Here is a 22,005-nt window from a genome sequence, read left to right on the forward strand (position 1 = left end):
CATGGTCGGATTATGTTCACTTCTATTACACCTTTATCCTCATAATGTATATTGATCCCTAAATATCAAAAAGTATTACATTCCCGTAGATTAAGCTTACAGGGAAGTTCCTCTTGCAGTCTCTTTCAGAAGGTCAGTATGTAATCTGCAAGACTATAGGCAATCCATTTTTAAGACTGGTACTGCTTAAACGCAATTTAATTTTTATATAATTTGTATGCCGGGGGCGCTTCAGACAGATACATGAGGAAATAGTCAGCGTACAGCAATTTTGCATGCATACGTACCTATCCTAGTGGCCCATTACTCAACCACCTGCTGAAAGTGTGGCACCAATGGCTTCATAGTCATAGAGCTGAGAGTGGGTAGCCCGGTTCTGTACCCTTCTGTATGTGCCATGTCTCTGGGACTTACACACCATCCTTGCTCTGGCCATTGGGTCAGTGAACAGCAGTCTTATCCATCTAATGGCCACCAGAGTCACAAACCTATCATTTTAATTGCTAGGTGTCAAAGGCTTTTTTTCAGATCCATCAACACCACTGTGGGTATGCCACATATTTGCTGGCATATCTCCTAATGGCATGAGATCTATAGTATTCATGGTCTTAGTCTAAGCTCTGATGATAAAGCCAGCCTACTCTCAGTGGACCAGCACAGTCTTTGTATGAGTAATTCTATTAACAAAGAGTTCTGCCAATATCTTGTAGTCCTGAGTCAGCATGGGCAAACGTTTAGAAGATGTAACTGCTAGAGGGTCGGGGTGGGACTTCGGAATTATCACTAAGTGCTTCTTGGCATGTGTGAATGCTTCTGTATAAAGCCTTTGGAGTTTATCTGCCAGTGTGGGCACATATGTAGACTATAACTCTGTATGAAACCATGGTTGCCTGGGGCCTGCTGGTGCTCAGTCTTTTATGCAGTGACGAATTTTGTCTTTAAGTTGGGGTATTTATGTCCTTTTTATGAATTACATAAAATTCCCCAGTCCAGCTTTTTGTAAATATGTAACTAGTTGACCTTTTAGTGCTTATTTATATATTCCTGTACAAGCTACAATAAAAATTTGGCATTTCCTCATTTATTTTATCCTGGGAAGTATTTGGCCCGACCCATCAACGTCCAAGTCCTCCGTGTTGCTGATTTCAGCGGTGCTACATCTGCCCAGTCCTATGCCTCCTTTCAGACTTTATCTCACCTCCTGAGGTGTAAACTGCATTGATTTCAGTTAGTTTCTTTTTTTTTTTTAATTCTTAAATGCTATACCAGTTTCTTACTAGCCAGGTTGCCTCTGCTTTGATTTCAAGTCTATGCATATGGCCCATGCAGAAACTGTGTAATTTTCTCACTTGCCTTCCTTTTGTTGTGCTCCGCAGCAATCTGCGAAGACTTCTCCCATGAGCCAGTGCTGCTGGAGTTCACAGCTTGTCCTCTGTTGACAAACCCAGCTTCAAACTGGTCCTCGTAAACGTCCAATAACGAAAATGCACTTTTTTGCACCTTCGGCTAGCCAATGACTGCAGGATGGTAAGCATTGACGCTACAATTGTCTGTCTATTTGGCTTGCTATCTTGGTCAGCTGTGCCACCCTGAAAGCCTAACCATCTGAACATCAGCAAGGCATTGCCTGTTCCTTGTGTCCTCCATAAGAAATGCAATGTTGTATAGCATTTCTTACCATATAGTCACCACTCACATTTGACAAGTTTAAAAAAAAAACAAAAAAAACTTTAAGACCTTCAAGCCTATGTGAGCAATCGCTCTGAGTTAAGTTACGTCTTCTGAGGTTTTGGGATAGAGGTGTATTTACAGCTTTTGCTGGTTTCCTACCCTTTTCTCTACTTGGTTATGTGATCTTGCAGGTTTCACCGGTGTACGTATTCAGTTGATCATTATGCCCTGTTAAATAGGTGTGTACCATCTCCAAATCTGCTCTTCCAGCACACTCCTTAATCTGCATGGACCTCCTCAACCTGAAATGGTTTTATACTGTTTAACCATCGCATCAACCATTGAGATCATTGTACAAGAAACTGATATCTACAATGTTTCAAACTTAAAATTATAGATGAATGCTTTCCCGGCTGGAGTACTAGATATAGAACTCCCCTCACATGCTACTCTCCCTTTGCTTCATTGGATATTTGAAGAACATACATTTGTATTGTCTTGGTCTCGTATGGTAAATCTATTAAGTCAGTTAGGGGTCTGCAATTCTGTAATTGTCCATCCATTCTTGCTTTTCGTTCAACTTGGCATCTGTGACCAGCGATTCTTTGGATTTTTACACCTTTTTAAAGAATTTGCATTTCTTCTTTTCTGCAAAAACAATGACCTGTCACTACCTATCCCTGTTTGGCTGGCTGTAGCATTACATGTTTCTACTTAATGTCTCATCGATTCCCCTCCCCCCCTTTAAAAATGTGATTCCTCCATCTGAAGGGCAAAATGGTTTTCCTGAAGTCCTATCATTGGCTCCAGGTTCTTGTTTCGTTGTGGCAATTCGGAAGATAAAGTCTAAATGTCATCTAAAATTCTGTGTACTGTTGGTGTAAGAAGCCTTCTTGCAGCTGTTGTAGGCTATCCTAGGTTACTCTCTATTGCACAAAATGTGTCTTTGGAACGCTTCTAGGATCATTTGGCAAACTTTCCTATGCATTTGCTTTAGTTTTCCCCAACCCAAAGCCTTTATTATTCATGTAGCAAACTGCTAACAAGGAGGGAGCTGTCAGCCTTGATACAAATAAGTAGTCTTGTGTCCTCTTTACATGGACCATGAGTCCTGTTCCAGTTAATTCATGCTCGACCCTGCAGCATACTGGCACCAGTCCGGGGAGGTGTTAGGGTCTCCGTGAAGAAAGCTCACACCTGATATGGACGTCTCAGGCGGTCTAGCTAAGCACGTTCTCCGATGTGCAGAAACGTGCCGAAGATATTCTTGGAAAGGCACAAAATGATGCTCTACACCAGCAGGGGAGATGTCATGTTAAGGTCAGTTGCAAGTATGACCATTTCTGTATTTTCGAGAGATCTGCCTTTCTGCTATGCCCTTTTTTACAAATTTCACCTTCACCTATAGTCCGATTTTAGCTGCCTTTTGTTGAAGACCTTTTGTGGACCATGCCAGTGCTTATTGAGGGATGCGAACAGCCCTTTGCTTGCTACTAGTTAACTTTCTTGTCACTGGTTTACTTGCCCCTTAGTCAGTGACTGTCCTTCCTCTTATGTTTACACCCCAAAGAGAATCACTTCTTTACCATCATTTTAATTAGATGACTTATGAACTTCCATTGCTAACATTTAGGAAATAAACTTTTTCAAATTGATTTCAGAACTTTATAGGGAGTGCATTGTTTTCCTGCCCTTCCTCTCTCATGCTGCTCCAATTCCTTGACCCCTTGCACTTTCCATGTTGTTGTACCCCTTTACCCCTGCAGTTACTTTGCCACTTCTACCCCTACTTGTCTGTTTTATTGAACCGCGTCCCCCATTTTACTGTTCTTCCTCTACTCTAACATTAACTGCTCCCTCCCCACCCAATCTTCCATTGCTTTCCTGCCCTACACCAGTGGTTACCAACCTTTTGACTTCTGTGGACCCCCACTTTATCATAACTGGAACCCAGGGACCCCCACTGAATCATATTTGGAATCTGGGCCCGCTGAGTCATTACTGAAAGCTGGGGACCTAATATGTTAATATTATTTAATTTTCTAAGCAGTTGGGGACCCCCTGAGGATGCTTCGCGGACCCAGACCACCGATTGGGACCCACTGCCCTACACCATTCTTTCCTTTGAAAACTAAAATGCAATATTGCTTTAGACCACTCTTTATGTTTTTAACCACCCACTCCAAGATGGGCATCTGTTCCAAAATGCAGTAAATAAAAACCAACAAAATTAGCACGCATCATAGTGCATGCATGCATCGTGGTTCTGGGGCAGCAATGCATGAAGTTGGGTGAGACATGCCCATTTATGCCTCAACAGCCTTTAAAAAAAAAAATAAACTGCCAGTAGCTTATTTTTTTTTTGTTTTTTTTTGGGGGGCAGTTGCTGAACCAGTTGTCTGTCAGGAGGTGTGCATGGCTGAAAAGGGGAAATATATATTTATTGGCTTTGCCAGTGCTCGTCTGACTTGCTGGCCATCTGTTAGATTTTCCCAGTGACTGCACCTTCCAACAGACTACTGTGGGTTCTTCCATTTATTTGTTACTGCTCCCACAGCAGAGCATGAAACTCTGCTGATTGGAGTGATGCCCAGCCTCTGCGTCGTAGTCATTTTTTTTTTTTTTTTTTGCACGTCTTTGCTTTGCTTGTTTTTTCTTTTTGAAAGTCAGATGTGCACATCTCTGAGAAACTTTGAATGGCATTAATGCTTCTGAATTAGTGGATATGTACTGCACGCTTTAGTGTTCAATAGCTATAGCACCCAAATACTATGTTCTGATGGATACACTTACCTGTGGATTCCTCACTAAAAGAATTCTCCCCTCGCGCCAGCTTCGACAGAAATTTTCTTCTAGCTCTGCACGTCGATGATGTCACAATTGCCCGACTCCATGCGACGCCGTATGACGTCATCCGGGCAATAAGAAGCCCTCGTCGACGTGCAGACATCAGTTCCCTTTTTTCTGTGCCTTCGAATAACGGTTTTTCTTCGAGGCTAACAGCGAGCTACATCTGCGCTTTTGTAGTTACTATGTCGCAGCCAAGAAAATCTGCTTTAAACCTTGTAACCAGTGTGGGGGTCGGATGTCGGTCACTGACCCCAGGAAAATTGTTTATGGTGCCTTAGTTCCGACCATGAGATCGAGCCATGCGGTTCGTGCCAGCGCATGAACCCTAAGGCACTTAAGGAGAGAGAGGCAAAATTATTCCTAGCCCGTTCCAAGAAGAGGAAGGAAAGGCGTCATCGTAGAGAGTCTTCGAAATCTTCAAAGACTCATCGTTGCCATGGGGACTCTCGGCGTTGTCACGACTCTCGGCGCCGATTGAGTAGAGGTCGGTCCGGGGCAAGGTCCAGATCCAGATCTCCGTCAGCTCGGTGATGTGGGAGATTAGCCCGACCATCACTCCTCCGCCTCCTACAACTCCGGCTTCTCCGACTTCACCCTTGTCGGTGTTTGAAGTCGAGCCTCTTCAGGAACCGGCGACTTCTCCAGAGCAGGAGATGCCTGGTCCATCATCGGCTTCTATGCCGGCGCCGACTCCGCAAGGTTATCCGGCTTTCCCGGTGCCGGGTACGGATCCTGCTGCATTTTTAAATGCAATGTTCAATATCTTTTCCACCATTGCGCCTGGTGGAGGGCATGCGGGTCAGTCAGGCCCTTTGGCTTTTAACTTGGGTGCTCCAGCTCCTTACAAGTCGACACCCTTCATGCCATTTCTGCCTTCTGGAGCCGCTTTGGCGCCGATGCCCTTGACATCGCCCAGGAGACCTGTGACACCTACAATGTCTGCTACTCCGGCGCTGGTGGATTCTCCACGGATCCAGTCCACAGTTAAGTTGCCTGTGGCGCTGGAGGGTCTGGCGTCTGATGGATCAGAGGATCGGTGCCGGCGAAGATCAGCGTTGGCCTACGCCTTATTGACGCCGGGACTCTAATCCAGGCTCCGATCCAGGAGATTCGCATTATGCCTCCTGGAGGAAGAGGAATATAGCAGACAGCATCTGGAGGAAGGCGAAATCTTGGAGCCTTCAGGGGATTTCCAAAGCTTGGACACAGCAAGTGGCATTGACACTTTTTTCCTGACTGGGATTTGGCTTCCCCAGGAGAGTATACCAAAGAGGCTGCATCTTTTCATTCGGTAATAAGGAAGGCTGCAGACTTTTTAGATCTTCCTCTTCCGGCTGCTGAGATGAAAAGAAATCTTTTGACTGAAGTGCTGCATCCGGCTTCAGTAGTGGCAGAGCCTCTCTTGCCCTTCAATGAGGCTCTCTTGGACCCCATCAAAGATATTTGGAGGAAGCCAGTGACTTCTACAACAGTCAACAGGGCAGTAGCGAGGCGCTATCGTGTGGCTCCAGGTGACCAGGACTTACTTTCCAAACACCCAACTCCGGAGAGTTTGGTTGTTCAGGCATCGTGCTCCTCCCGGTCAGCCCCTGATTCGTTCCCCGGGAACCCTGCGGACAGGGAGTCTAAGAAAATGGACCACGCAGCAAAGAACGCCTTTTCTTAGTGCAGTATGGCCTTGAAGTCTACCAATGCAACTTGCATTTTGGGGCGTTACATTCATGCCCTTATGGAGGAGGCGAAAGGTCATTCTAACTTGCCACAAGAGGTGTTGCATCTGTTAACGGACGCTCAGGCGGCGGCAACCCAGGTGATTTAGTCTGGGTTGGACACCTCAGACTCCGTGGCAAGGGCTATGGGTACATCCATAGTGTTGAGGCGTCAGGCTTGGCTGTGTTTATTAGGCTTCTCCTCAGATGTGCAAGCTACTCTTCTGGACCTGCCTTTTGACGGGGAAAAACTCTTTGGTACAAAAGCAGATTCTGCCCTTGAACGTTTCAAAGAGAGCAGAGCCACAGCGAGGTCGTTGGGACTTCAGGCAGCCACTTCCTCTACCTTTTAGATCATCTAGGAAGTTTAGAGGTTTTGGACGTGGCTCCTCCTTTCGTGGCAGGTTCCAGGCGCCACAACAATCTGCAGGTTCCCTGCCTTACAGATCCTTCAGAGGCAGGGGCAGAGTACTTACAAGAGGAGCCACCCAGCAGCACTCTGCCTCTTCCTCTTCCTCAGGAGGGGTGCAGCAGGGAAAGCAGCCTTAGTCCTCCACCGCTCCCTGTTCACGTGTCTCCGGTAGGGGGGGGACTTGCCCAATTTCTTCCCATGTGGGAGTTTATAACATCAGACTCCTGGGTCATCGACATTGTGAAGAAGGGGTACGCTTTTCCCTTTCGGAAGTTCCCCACCCATCCTTCTGTTCGGAAGACCATCTTCTGTTACTGCAACAGGAGGTGTTATCCCTATTGTCAAAAGGCGCAGTGGAGTTTGTTCTGGGGCAGGAGAGGGGTCAGGGCTGTTATTCAAGATACTTCCTGATCCCCCAAAAAAGATGGTTGGTTGAGACCAATTCTAGACCGGAGGATTTTGAATTGGTTCCTCAAGCAGGAAAAAAGTTTAAAATGCTGACCCTTTCACAGGTTCTTTTGGCGTTGAACGAAGGAGATTGGATGATGTCTGTCGATTTGCAGGATGCGTACTTCCATATTCCAATCCTCAAATCGCACAGGAAGTATCTCTGGTTTGTGGTGGGGTCGCAGCATTATCAGTTTGCGGTCCTCCCGTTTGGTCTTACTTCAGCACCACGAGTCTTCACAAAGGTGATGGCGGTGGTTGCGGCAGAGCTCAGAAGAAGAGGGATAGCGGTGTTTCCTATCTGGACGATTGGTTGATCAAAGCCCAGACTCCAGGGCTCGTGCGGCGTCCCCTGCAGTCGACAACTCAGTTGTTGTTCGACCTGGGTTTTTCGATCAATGTGCCCAAATCTCACCTGGAGCCCTCGCAATGCCTCCTGTTCATAGGGTCAGTTGCTTTACGCATTTCCTCCCATACCCCTGATTCCTCGAGTTCTGAGGAAGATCCGCCAAGACCGGGCCCAGGTCATCTTGATAGCCCCGGATTGGCCAAGAAGGGTGTGGTACACAGACCTCCTCCAACTCTCTCTGTGCTCTCCGCTCAGTCTCCCTTACAGGGTGGACCTCCTCTCGCAGTCACAGGGGCAGATTCTACACCCCCACCTCCAGAGTCTGCACCTTCATGCCTGGAGATTGAACGGGGCAATCTGAGTGCTTTTTCTCTCCCGCCCGAAGTGGTGGATGTTATTTTATCAGCCAGGCGACACTCTACCAAATCGATCTATGCAAGAAGGTGGGCTAGATTTGTACGTTGGTGTGGAGAGAACCGAATTGATCCCTTAAAGGCTCACTTGTCTGATATATTATTATTTGCCCCTTCCTTGGCACAGAAGGGCTATTTATGAGCACTGTCGGCTTTTCTGTGCCTCCCAGATCAACCTTCCTTGTTTAAATCTCTTCTTGTTTTGAGGTTCGTTAAGGTTCTCACTAATAGGTTTCCACCCACACCGTTTGTTATGCCACAGTGGGATCTTAACTTGGTATTAACATTTCTAATGGGATCGCCATTTGAACCAATGCATTCTAGTGCTTTGCATTTGCTGGTATTTAAGTCTGTATTTCTGGTAGCCATAATATCGGCCAGAAGAGTGAGTGAGTGAGCTTCAGGCTCTTAGTGTAGAGTCTCCATACCTTTCCTTCTTTAGAGACCTAGTGGTGTTAAGGACCAAGGCGGCTTTCCTCCCGAAGGTTGTTACACCCTTTCACTTGGGGCAGTCTATTACTCTCTCTTCCTTTTACCCTCCGCCTCATCCATCCAAGGAGGAAGAGAGGCTCCACCGACTGGATCCACGAAGAGCATTGAGCTTCTTTGTCGACAGGACGAGGGACTTCAGGCAAGACAATCAGCTCTTCGTTGGATACGTGGGGAAGAGGAAAGGCAGAGCAGTCCACAATAGAACGCTATCCAGGTGGGTTATTCTCTGTATCAAGCTTTGTTATTCCTTAGCGAAGAAAGAGCCACCTGTGGGGCTTTGTGCTCATTCCACCAGAGCGAAGGCTACTTCTTCGGCCTTAGCTAGGGGTGTTCCTGTGGTTGACATCTGCAAGGTGGCAACTTGGGTATCCCTCCATACTTTTGTCAAACATTATTATTCGGATTCTGAGGTTAGGCGGGATGGCCATTTTGCACGCTCAGTGCTGCAGGATTTCTTGGTTTGACCATTCAGGCACCCACCTCCGGAGGTAGTACTGCTTTGGGACTCTATTCTTTTAGTGAGGAATCCACAGGTAGGTGTATCCATCAGAAGAATAAGTTACTTACATTCAGTAACACTTTTTCTGATGGATACATTAACTACCTGTGGATTCCTCACGGTCCCACCCGCCTCCCTGTTGCCTGACTGGTCCTGCCACAAAATCAGTGGGTGAGCACCGTTGTCTTGTGTGTGTATGTATGTATGTATGTATATATATATATATATATATATATATATATATATATATATATATATATATATATATATATATATATATATATATATATATATATATATATATATATGCTTGGTGCATGTATATATGTTTCTTTCTCTGGTTTTGATAATTCAAGTACACATCATTGAACTTGACTGACATATTTGGTTTCATATGGAACAGTTATTGCAGTTAGTTTCTTTTTATTTTATTGTAATAAATGTTGCGTTTTTACTTCATTTGATGTGATTATGTTCTCTTCAAGGTCAATGTTCACCTGTTCGCCTCTAAGGCACGTAAAAAATGTTGATAACTGACATCGCACGTCGACGAGGGCTTCTTATTGCCTGGATGACGTCATATGGAGTCTGGCAATTGTGATGTCGATGTGCGGAGCTAGAAGAAAAGTTCAGTCGAAGCTGGCGCGAGGGGAGAATTCTTTTAGTGAGGAATCCACAGGTAGTTAATGTATCCACTAGAAAAAGCGTTACCGAAGGTAAGTAACTTATTCATTAGGGCCACTGGAATTATGTGGCAGTTGTGACAAATTGTGCGGCAGTCTCAAATGAATTATGCGGCAAGAAAAGGCAAATTATGTGGCCTGATGCTGCACCTTTTATTGTAGTATTACTATGTTATTTTGACAGTTTAACAGTGCCCGGGCATTGGTTGCACCTTAATTTTTTCCAGTTTAACACACGTATATATATAAGCAGCAGAAAGGCGATCAGCCAACCGTTGCAAAGGGCCTTCCAATGTGCAGCAACACGCGTTGCTGCGATTTTAGTAGCTTTGAACCGTTCTAGCTAGAAACTAACTTTTGTTGTTAAAATCAGCAGATTATGCAGCACACTATTAATTATGCAAAAACTGCTGTAGCCACACAATCACATGATTGGAGTGGCTCTGATTAGGATGCCTTTTGGAGGGTTGTTTTCGGGGCCCAGAAGTTTGTAGAAGAAGCTCTTCTGTGTGCACATCAGTATTGACATCTCCTGCATTTTCTACTATTAACAGAATTGCAGCTAACTGGATGCTTACCTTCTGTGTGTGCTAAATGTATCCTAAATTATCTGTACCCAACCCCTTACCACTTTTTAGGGTCGAGAGTGCAAGCGCTTTAGCCTGCTGTAATCTCTCTATGGTCCTTTAACCACACCCATCAGTTTCATTGATTGGTGGGCTTGCCTTTAAAAAATCACTTGATTTTATTTGTGAAAGACATGCATACGTCATGCCTTTTCTGGTGATTAGCCCTCCTCCAGGGCACCGGCCAGCTACTGAAAACAAACGAGTCTCCATGTTTCCCGCATAGTTTCTGGACTACTTTTTCTTTTTACTTGCTACGAAGCGTGATCTCGCTGGGCAGTAGTCGATCGCTTTGCATGACAATTACCCTGTTACATGGATAATTGCTCTTTTGCTGATACGTTTGCCTGTAAGTGAACTTCTGTTCCTTTTGTGTGTCTCCTTCACGCTCATGGTGGCCATCGGTTCGCTTATGTAAAACTGTTTTACTTTTCATTTTATGTGGCACTCAAAGACCGGTTAGAACTTCACAACACTAATAGCTCCAAGTCGAGCAAATGTGAGACCCATTACATTGCAAATACTTGTTTAAAGCACTGTTTGATTTCTTGACCCCCTTAACCTTGGAAAGTATAGCCCTTGGCTAATTGTTTACAAAGCAATAGTATCAAACACCCGTGGACCTTAGTGGTAAACTACAATATTACCAAAGATATTGCACAGTAACCAATAAACACCCCAAGGCCTTGAGAAAAGGCTTGTCTAATATTGAGATTTTGCACTTTTGTCTGAAGAAATAACTAATTTATTAAATTTATTTTAGCATGTGAATAAATTTTGTGGAGAATGCTGATCTTTGCATGTGCTCTTTTCGCTGTGGCTTTGAGGTGCAATACATTCGATTCCACATTTGTTTGTGTCCTTGTAAGAGTTCTTACACCAAATGGTACCTCAATTTATTATTTTTTTCTTTGACCTGTAAAGATAAATAGTGTACATAATTATATCTGGAAGCTGTTCAGTCGATATTTACAACGTTTACATTTAAAAAAGAATGCTGGCTTCCCATCTGTCTGAAAATAATAATCTGGTTGATTGGGTGCCCTTTTTTTGTTGGGTCACGTTAGAATTTACTTTGTGTGTTTTAAGTAATGTATTGTAGTTGGATATGGCATGCTGTTAGCTAAAATTATGAATCCAGCTAGTGTCCCCGAACACTTGCTTCAAAATGAATAGCATGCAATGTAACCCTAGTGGAAACAATCAGTTTCTTACCTACTGAATATCTATCCCTTACACCAAATTCTGACCCAGTAATTAATGTACTTTAGGTTGAAGCGTCAAAGTCTACAGACATGCCCACAAAACAATCTGCTACTGCCAGTCTTTGAGTTTCTTTATTCTGTGGCTGTTTGGTAGATTTCAGCTTCATAAACCTAACCATTTAAAACACGTTCCCTCACTTGTGGTTTTGAAACTAGTAGTTGAGGTCACGGTCACTTCCCAGCATGACTGTCTATCTGCTTTCTTCACCTGCCTGCCAAGAGCTCTTTTTCATACTGCTGCCAGCATTCTCCTTTATTACCAATCTCCTTACCTAGTTTAAATATCTCCCTGTTGAGGCATGATGGTCCATGAGAGCTCCGTGTCTCGTGTCCAAAGCTTGAACTTTCAAATTCCAAAATATGTCCCAGAAGCTATTCTTATAGGGAGGCTCCCAAACCCTGTGTTGAAAAAGTGTACGTTATCTCTAGCCTCCCTGTTTAAGATGACCATGCTTCCATTCTCCTTGTCCAGGAATCTCACGTGATTGAGATTCAAGAATATCACGTTTCAAATTTGTAAATTATTCTTGTAGAACCTGCAGGGATTTGACTGCCTAGTCGCACGACTCTTGTGTACCTCTTCATTGCAGCAGTGTTCCAACTCCTGCATGAGCCCAGCCAAACTGATTTCTCGTCCAAATAAACTTTTTTCTCTCTAAACGTGTTAACCTTTCTTACAGATCTAATGCTAACCCCTTTCAGTGCTGCAAACCCTTTTTTCTCCCCTTTATCTCATCTCCTTTAGACTTTTACCCGTATTTAGCCTTAAATTGTTGCTGTGCCAATATTAATTTAGGCTTGTTTTTGTTGCTCAGTGCCTCGCATGCCTAATTGTTCTAATCGGCTGGTGGAAAATTATTTACGCTTGCCTAGACAGTTCAGCTCTGTTTTCTTCATGTTATAGAGCTGTGAGATACCTTTATCATTGACTATTCCTATTTCACTGTTTTTGGAGAAGAAAAGACAGGTGGGCGACCAACCGGTTGCGGTTAAAGTAAGTAACTATCTGAGGGTGCATTTTTTAAGAATTAAAAGCACTCCAAGGCCGTCCAGTGGCTCTTTTTTTTTGGGGGGGGGGGGGGGGGGGAGGGGAGGGGGGGCGGGGCGTGGGCTTGTTAGCCTGAAGTGCTCATGTTAGAGCTTAATGACTGCATAGAACTGTTTCTCATCGCAAATTCACCGGATCGTGGTTGAAAACAGGCATGTGCCAAGAAAGCGAATACCATGCAGGAGGTCGTGGGACCGGTTCCCTGGTTGGAAAGACACGAGCGGCCTGCAGCCCTTGGCCGTCAGGGGTGGCAGTGGAGCACACCAGTAAGGCGGAAGATGCTGTAAATGTGATTAGTGCACGCCCCCCCTCTTCGCCGCCAGTATGTTGTGTGCGAACGGATAGGGAGATCTGCGTTGTTTGCTGAACCTGCTTGATAAAAGACGTGCGCAGGATTCCTCTGCTAGTGTTGCAGCAGCCCCTTCGATGCTCGGCACACATTTCCATCGATCGAACACTTATGATCGCACACCACGTTATCGATTGCTCGGCTGCTTGCAGATTTTTAGTCTTGCCTATTTGTAAACGAGCGAGACATGCATTCAAGACCTCTGTCTCACCGCTGTAAAGATAGCCATGCTGCCTTCTGCTCTCACAGAGGTGTAGAGGCGCCCGGTCGGATACACTGCCCTGCCTTTTAAACTGCTCATTTAATGATTATTTCTGGGATTAAAGCATCCTTTGTCGCAGCACATCTCCGGCTGTGGGAGAGAGGGTCTCCGGTCTGCTGCCTTTTCACACTTCTCCGCTCTCTCCCCTCCTGGCTGTTGCTAAGAGATGCCTTTCAGTGACATGAGGGACGTGCCCGCAGGCTGCCAGTTGTTTTGTAGACCGACGACTCTTCGCTATTTTACAGATGGTTAGAAAGCGCACGGCACTAGATGTGTGTGCTGGTAATCTCATTGAAAGTTCCCTTTTGTCACGCATAGTCTTGTAAAGCTGCTTTCTCAGTGAGCAGCTGCTTCTATTTTTCGCAATGGGTGTTTTTACGTTCCTATGTTTTAAAAGATTATTCTGTCTGGGAAGTACATCATGAGGCTTTCGAGCGCTCCACCTGCCCCCACGCTTCCAGGTGCTTAATGTAGCGACACCCGCATGCAAGGCTTTTTCAGGCGTGTTTGAGTTTAATTTCTTTCGCTACTCCAGACTATGACCTAAATGATTCGAATAATGTTCTCCTAAGTGCTACTGGCAGATTCCCAGGCTATAAATATTCCTGCCATTTGCATGTTCTCAAATGCAGCGACTGGGTTTTGGGCTTGAAGCGTGTCATGGATCAGCCATGACAGTAGCCGGGAAGTGAGTCAGAGCAGCAGCAGCAGCAGCATCCTGCCGTCTAAGTAGGCCACATCTAATGGCACTGGCACCTGAGAGTCTGCTTTGTTTGTAGGCGTGCCCTTCCACTGTCAGAAAAATTCCGCAGATGGTAGGGTATTGTGCAGTACGTGCAAGGTTTCTTCTGGATGACCCGAAGAGCATTGTCTTCTGTCTACATTGGTAAAGAAACAGCACGAAATGGAGACCCCGTTCGTCATGTTCTTAGTATGTGTCGTGACGAGACAGCTCTTTGGGACTCGAACAATTCCTTCTAGAACTGGTCTCCGTTAAGGCAGGAGCCGTCTCGTCCTTTTCTTTTAGAGACAGACTTAAGTGTTACAGTGAGGGAATGATTTCCACGTTTGTTGAATGTTATTGTGATGCGATATGTGAATGTTTAATTTTATACGTCCGTTCAAGACCCACCCTAGGAATTGTCAATAGAAATAAATAGATTTTTCATGAAAAAGTTAAAATTGCAGAAATACCATGCAGTATTGATGCCTCCACATACCCCGAGTCTCAAAGTTGATTCACAATTTTTTAGAGGTGCAAGTCACATTGGAATATTGTGATATGGAAGTTGTTCAACCATGAGTGTCCATTCGAGCTTTGAAGCATGGAAGCACATGACATTGTGTAGTGAAGGACATCATTAAAGTTGTAGACGCCGGTCCATGCATTGTTGCCATTAGTCGTCCTTCCTTTATAGCAGTATACGCCCTCTCTTCTTTCACAGGCTCCTCCCTCTTTCCTTGCTCAAGACCCAACACCATGCTGCACCCTACTATTACAAGTCTGTTTCTTCTAAGCAACTTGGAAGGAACTCTCAACCCTACCTATTTTGCTCTGCTCTTATTTTGATGGTTTGGGGTTGTAGTATCTTTTTGTGTCTGACATTTCTAGGTTTCCGTATACTCATACCGAGAATGAGCTTTACTTAATCGTTGGTCGAGTAATACCGGTTTCCTTTTTCAAGTTAAGCAGTGCTCTTTTATCTGATCTCAAGTGCGCCAGGGTTGAACTTTATTCATCCAGCCCACGTTCCTATTTTCTCCGTATAGAAAGGCTTACCTTACAATTCAGATTGACCGTGCTAATTATGCTGCAGCTTCCCGGGCGCACACTGCTCTATCCATGATCTGCGCATTAGTTTTGCTCCCTCTCATCTGTGATTTACGCCAGACCCTCATCTGATTATACTGCAAGTTCCCTGTAGACATGATTGCCGTCTATCCTTGGTAACCTTTTATAGTGTCATGTTAAATGTGCTAAATTAACCTGAAATAAGAATTGTGATGTAAGATCTTTGTCATTGCTTTGCTGTCGAAATGCCACATTTGTTCCAACAAGATTATATTGATTTTTTTCCAGCAACATAGGAAATACTACCCCCGTCCTTCGTTCCCAACCCCCAATATTCATTCCATACTGCACATGAGAGCAAAAGAAGGCAAAGACAAGGTACAGTATAGTTTCCAGTGCTTTTAACTAGTTACCGATGGAAATATTTTCCAGTATAATCTCAAACGATGGTTCGACATCTCGGGCAGCCAAACCTCATCTCCTTGCCTATAAGATATCCATCAGTGCTTGCCATTGACTATCACAATTCTGAGTGAGCCTACTTATCTCCGAAGACAATTTCTCCATTGCCAATTACATCCATAACTTTCCCGTCCAATTGTGCATTGTTGGGATCATCTGACATTTGTTTGTGTTCCCGAAGTTGCTTTGTCACAAAAAGTATATTAGTTACAAGGCTCCAGTTGGCTGCCGGTAGAACAGCAGTCTCAACAGGCCAGAGACCTAGCACTACAGTGGCTGGATTGGGCTTCCATGGGTACCCCACCACCCCCTAATGTAGCTCAAAATGTCCTTCCAGTGGATTGATCGTTTAGGACCGGACCACCAAATATGAATTGTGAACCTCTCCCTGTCACAACACTTCCAGCACATGCCATCTATTGATTCATAAAACTGTTTATCTGGTGTGACATTCAACAGTCTATATATGGTATCCCTATTTTGAACACTTCTATGTAGTGAGGAATGCCAGATTTGTTTACAACTTTAGTTCACATTAGAGGTTTTGTTGTTTGTGGTACCATCTACAGCTCTGTATTATCAAGAGCTCCCTTTTGGCTATTAAATGGCAGACTAGGTAGCATTTGTTTTTGTTGTGTACAACTCAGCGGATAACAGCATGATCTCTACAATACAGTAGCCTCATATACAAAAAAAACTGCAATTGTTTTATTGATGTCACATTGTGATAATTTTAATTTTCTTTATGCAATATCAAGACTCGCCCATCTCAGTTGATAAGTTTAACCAGCACTGATAAATCCTCTAGTTTTGGCTTTTGTGTACCTATTAGACTGTGGTGTGATGGGGAGGCTGGGAGAATCTGCATGTTACCATCCCGATGTGCTCTTAAGGAGTTGGCTTAGTTTGTTTAGGGTGGCCCAAAGCATTAAGTGTCCAGGGACCGTATAGGGCATTGATCAATTGGTATAAAAAAAAAACTATACTGCAGAAATCATTAAGTATCCTGTTTGTGCATTTAAAAAATGTTGCTATGTAACTAAGGTAAAAAGTACATTTTTAAGGTCCAGCCTGTGAGATCTTGCGCTGGTGCGTGCATCTTGCTTGCAAGACACTATTGCTTGCATAAGGCTTGGAACCCCCGCCCAGTTCTTAACATTCATTGGCTTCAGCGTCATTTCTACTTTGCAGCCCTGCTAATTGAACGGCGCAGGCGAGACATCCTTTCCTGTTACTTCTTAGGTGCATTGACCATGCACAAATTGATTGTGCTTAATTAGTGTGTCTCCACTGGTCACGCTGTGATTCAGATCCTTTTTAAATTTCGCCTGCACAGTGCTGCGTGGTGCTTGAGAAATCTATTGAATTTAATATAAATCTTAATAGGGGCTTACATCCCGCCCTCACTTTTCATTGTTTGGTGTGCTTGCCATTTACTTTTCCTCTATCTATTGGGTGTAGCATACTATTTCATGTTGATCCTCGTGTTTGCTCTTATCAGAGTCCTGAGGCCGAAGTACTGTTTTCATCCACTTCGAGGGACCATATTCTGTCACTGGCCCGCCCCACTCATTGTGCTTTATATTGCATAATTGTTTGTGGTTTTTCATTGGTCTCACAGTGTGCTCTCAACTTTTTCCCGTAGTTTCTACCTCATGTATACCCCCCAGTCTGCCTTTGCCATCAGGAATTTATTTTCCTTTCTGTACGGCCGATTTTTCTTCTTTGCGCACGCTAAGTGGTCTTTATGACCACTGTGCCCTCCCTCGGTAGCACGCATGCGCAGGATGCACTAAGTGTATGCAGCTCCTTTAGTATCATCCGTATATAATTCCCTTAACTGTCCCCTATGCATTGGGCCCTTTTCCTTTGTGACCGCTTTTCTCTTGGTGACAGCAATTCTTACATTACTGTGTCTGCCAGCTGAGTGACTCCTTCTCTTTTGCTTCCCACATGCTGGGTCCAACCGAATGGTCTCCCTTCTCACCGATTTTCACACACACCCGTTCCCCTAGTTTTTCCCTAGCCACATTACCTTACAGAGCGTGAGCTATGCAATTATTGATGGTATCGCCATTGCACTAGATGCTCCTGTGTTGGTCATAATCCCTTCCAACAACCAGGTACGCTTGTTCACCTTGCTGCATACAGTGTGTTTTTCTGGCCCATATGTCCCCCCTGCCATCCCCTCCTCCCCTGATAAGTTTTGTTAACTGTTTACAGGTTCTTAACCTGACTGGGACTGCTTTTTATAGTCATCTCTTCGTTTCTTATTCATCTGGCCATGTATTTGCCTTAATTGGATTTCTTGTGCCGTTTTTGAAGCTGTTCTCGATTGGTTATGGTTAGTTCTTCATTTCATATCCATTATCTTGCTACTGCTGTAGTATTACTCATTGTATCCAGATTAACTCTTCATTTTCTAGTGCACTGCCCCATTGGACGGTACAACTTAACTCCAATTATATACCCACCTTGTGTTGCCTGTTGGCTGCACATGTGAGCTGATCTTTTGTGAAGGCTTCTCCTGTGTCTCACGTACCTGCTACCTCTACAGGTCTGCAGACAGTTCATCTTAGATTGCGTGCAAATGTACTCTTTGCCGACATGCTGCTAGAGCCAATTCTGTAGGTCTTAAAATGCGGGCTGCTTGTACGTGCCAAGTCTGTGTGCACACAGCGGTTATACAGTATACATGTTCTGTGGTATCCGTGTATACTTGTAGATGCTATGTACTTTTTCAATGCACAAACCTCTTTGATATTGCGGTTTATATACCAGAACACTGAGATATCCCACTGCCTCCAAAAAAGGCATGTCTTTTCTCAGTTTATGGTTGTCATGGTGTTTAAAATGCACCTTGTTTTTTTGTCATTACTGGTATCTATCTGCTCCTCCATCTGGTTTTGCAAAAGTCTTTATAAATATATTTTGACAGTCTGTGTCCCAGCTGTAGTTCCGTTGATTTACTTTTTGTCTACCACCTGTAGGCTTGCTGATATATTTGTAGCCATTGTTGACTTTTTTTTTCACATAATCAATACATCAATGTCTCTTGTGATAGCGCTGCAGATGAAATGTTATAAGAATTCTATGCCCAAGGATAGCTGCCCGTAAGTTGGTAAAGTACATTTATTAAGTCACAGGCGTTCACTGGGGATTTGTAGAGCACATGCTTTCTTGCCTCTCGCAGCAGATACCATTGCTTGACCCAGTAGCAATCGAAGTATCCTCTTAGGGGGGGATGAACAGATGAGCCAGCCCATGGTATACGCACCTCTCTCTGCCTTGGACGCAGCAGTCTGGGTTCAACAGACTACGCTCAACCCACTGGTCCATCTCATCAACATGAGAGAAAGGTAAATAAAGTTTTAAAAACCGAATACTCCACAAACTTTGTCAAAATGGTTTGTCCACAGTCCTGGTCTTACGTGGAGAAAAAAAGCTTCCAAGCACTTTGACGAGACTGTGAATGCGAGATCGGTTTGAGACAGCATTGGAGTGGGGTAGATTGGAGTGAGACTCTTGGGGTGGGGCGCAATGGACTAGAGTGGGGGTGCATTAAGGTGGAGTGGATTGGAGTGAGGTGGGGTGGGTTGGGTGGGTGGGTGGACTGAACTGTACTGGGGTGGGTTGGATTGCAGTGGGGCAGATGAGGCTGGGAGTGGCTACCCTCTGACTGCACCCTGGTCTATTACAAAGAAGTGTCCTTCCCTTGGATAGCATTTCTTAAAACCATGGAAGTCGAGGACAGTTTGGGTGAGGGGGGTATCATGCTTGTAGCATTTGCAGACCATATTGACGACCGCAGTAACTAAAGGTGGTCCATCAGTGAGCAGCAGAGGATCTTCCTTTCAATAGAACCTTAGCTCTTCTGAAGAGTTCAAACTATTACAATAGTGTCCGGAGGTACACACCACTGGCTGTGCTTCAACATTCATGCAATCACAATAATAATGTATGTATCACCTTTAACTGCATTCACTAGTATGCATTTGGGAGGACTGGGACTTGCTTACGACCAGTGTACAACTCGATGCCAAATACTAACGCTTTAGAAGGCAACACTAGGCCCAGTACATACAGTATCCGGCCACAAGTTGTAACACACACAGCTGCAAAACTGCAGTATCCCCTTACAGCTTCAGTATCACATCATACATCCTTCCAGACAGCTCCCACTCCACCAAAACACCTCGTCACGTCATACATCAGATCAACCCCAACTTGTTCTATGTTAAAGACACAAAATTCCAGTTTGGCATCTGAAGCTAGTCATTACAATGATTGTTGCTACATCCTGGGAGAGGATTTCCACAATTACATATTACTCTAGCCTCCACCTGTGTCTTTTCTGAACCTGCAATTTCAGCTAAAACGTTTTCACATTTCATTGTTCTGCTGAAATTAAGCCTTTTAAAACGTTTTAAAAGGCACCCCAACCACGAACTCCATGGTTAACCAAAAGGTTCTGCTGGTGTAGTCAGGTTAGGATGGATTCCCCGTGATTTATAATTCATGACTATACTCAAAGCGAACAGCAGACTATTAGCACCATGTAGGAGGCTGGCCTGGCTTGTAGTGGGTACCAGAGGTACTTACACCTTGTGCCAGGTCCAGTTATCCCTTATTGGTGTAGAAGAGGTGTTTCTAGCAGCTTAGGCTGATAGAAGGTAGCTATGGCAAAGTAGCTTAGGCTGAACTAGGAGACATGTCAAGCTCCTACTATACCACTGGTGTCATATGCACAATATCATAAGAAAACACAATACACAGAATTACTAAAAATAAAGGTACTTTATTTTTATGACAATATGCCAAAAGTATCTCAGTGAGTACCCTCAGTATGAGGATAAGTTATATACACAAGATATATGTACACAAACCAAAATTATGCAGGTAATAGCAAGAAAAGTAATGCAAGCAGTGTAAAGCTACAGTAGATTGCAATAGGAGCACATAGGTATAGGGGCAACACAAACCATATACTCCAAAAGTGGAATGCGAACCACAAATGGACGCCAAACCTATGTGAGCTTGTAGGGGGTCGCTGGGACTGTAAGAAAACAGTGAGGGTTAGAAAAATAGCCCACCCCAAGACCTCGAAAGGTAGGTGTAAAGTGCACCTACTACCCCCAGAGAGCACAGAAGTCGTGATAGGGGGATTCTGCAGGAAGAACAAACACCAGCAATGCAACAACAGTGGATTTCCGGACCTGAGTACCTGTAAGACAAGGGGACCAAGTCCAATAGTCGCGACCGTGTCGAGAGTGGGCGGGAGCCCAGGAAATGCCAGCTGAGGGTGCAAGGAAGCTGCCACCTGTTGGAAGAAGCTTGGAGTTCTGCAAGAACGAAGAGGACTAGGAACTTCCCCTTTGGAGGATGGATGTCCCACGTCACGATGAAGCTTGCAGAGGTGTTCCCACGCAGAAAGACCGCAAACAAGCCTTGCTAGCTGCAAGGGTCGCGGTTAGGGTTTTTGGGTGCTGCTGTGGCCCAGGAGGGACCAGGATGTCTCCACTTGGAAGAGGAGACAGAGGGGGTGCCCTGCAACGTAGTGAGCCCTCACAGAAGCAGGCAACACCAGCAGAAGTACCTGAACAGGCACTTAGAAGAAAAGTGAACCAGGGTCCACCCGAAGTCACAAAAGGGAGTCCCATGACGCCGGAGGGCCACTCAGAAGGTTGTGCACTGCAGGAAGGAGTGTTGGGGACCCAGGCTTGGCTGTGCACGAAGGAAATCCTGGAAGAGTGCACAGGAGCCGGAGCAGTTGCAAATCACGCAGTACCCAGCAATGCAGTCTAGCGTGGGGAGGCAAGGACTTAACCTCCACCAAACTTGGACTGAAGAGTCACTGGACTGTGGGAGTCACTTGGACAGAGTTGCTGAGTTCCAGGGACCACGCCTGTCCTGCTGAGAGGGGACCCAGAGGACCAGTGATGCAGTCTTTTGTTGCCTGCGGTTGCAGGTGGAAGATTCCGTCGACCCACAGGAGATTTCTTCAGAGCTCCTGGTGCAGAGAGGAGGCAGGCTACCCCCAGAGCATGCACCACCTGGAAACAGTCGAGAGAGCCGGCAGGATGAAGCGATACAAGGTTGCTAGTAGTCGTCTTGCTACTTTGTTGCGGTTTTGCAGGCGTCCTGAGCAGTCAGCGGTCGATCCTTTGGCAGAAGGTGAAGTGAGATGCAGAGGAACTCTGCTTTGGGGAATTCTTCAGATAACGAATGCAAGAGCTCACCAGAGACCCTAAATAGCCAGAAAAGGAGGTTTGGCTACCAAGGAAGGAGGATTGGCTACCAAGAGAGGTAAGAGCCTATCAGAAGGAGCCTCTGACGTCACCTGCTGGCACTGGCCACTCAGAGCAGTCCAGTGTGCCACAAACACCCCTGTTTCCAAGATGGCAGAGGTCTGGGACACACTGGAGGAGCTCTGGGCACCTCCCCTTTCCTTTGTCCAGTTTCGCGCCAGAGCAGGGCTGGGGGATACCTGAACCGGTGTAGACTGGCTTATGCAGAAATGGGCACCATCTGTGCCCATCAAAGCATTTCCAGAGGATGGGGGAGGCTACTCCTCCCCAGCCCTCACACCTATTTCCAAAGGGAGAGGGTGTAAAACCCTCTCTCAGAGGAAATCCTTTGTTTTGCCTTCCTGGGCCAGGGCTGCCTGGACCCCAGG

General features: G+C 45.2%; 1 protein-coding gene across 5 annotated transcripts in view; it reads left to right on the forward strand.

Moving 5' to 3' along the window:
• Positions 1-22,005, forward strand: part of KAT6B (lysine acetyltransferase 6B) — a 346,743-nt gene that overhangs the window by 53,326 nt on the left and 271,412 nt on the right. Inside the window, exon 2 of one of the 5 annotated variants that reach the window (XM_069240851.1) lies at positions 15,156-15,245. The exons of the other annotated variants lie outside the window; for them this stretch is intronic. Within the exon in view, the coding sequence (XP_069096952.1) occupies positions 15,156-15,245 (90 nt within the window). The remainder of the gene's footprint in view (positions 1-15,155; positions 15,246-22,005) is intronic. 5 annotated transcript variants of the gene reach the window in all.

The sequence above is a fragment of the Pleurodeles waltl genome, chromosome 6 (genome assembly GCF_031143425.1).
Source record: "Pleurodeles waltl isolate 20211129_DDA chromosome 6, aPleWal1.hap1.20221129, whole genome shotgun sequence".
NCBI classification, from domain to species: Eukaryota; Metazoa; Chordata; class Amphibia; order Caudata; family Salamandridae; genus Pleurodeles; species Pleurodeles waltl.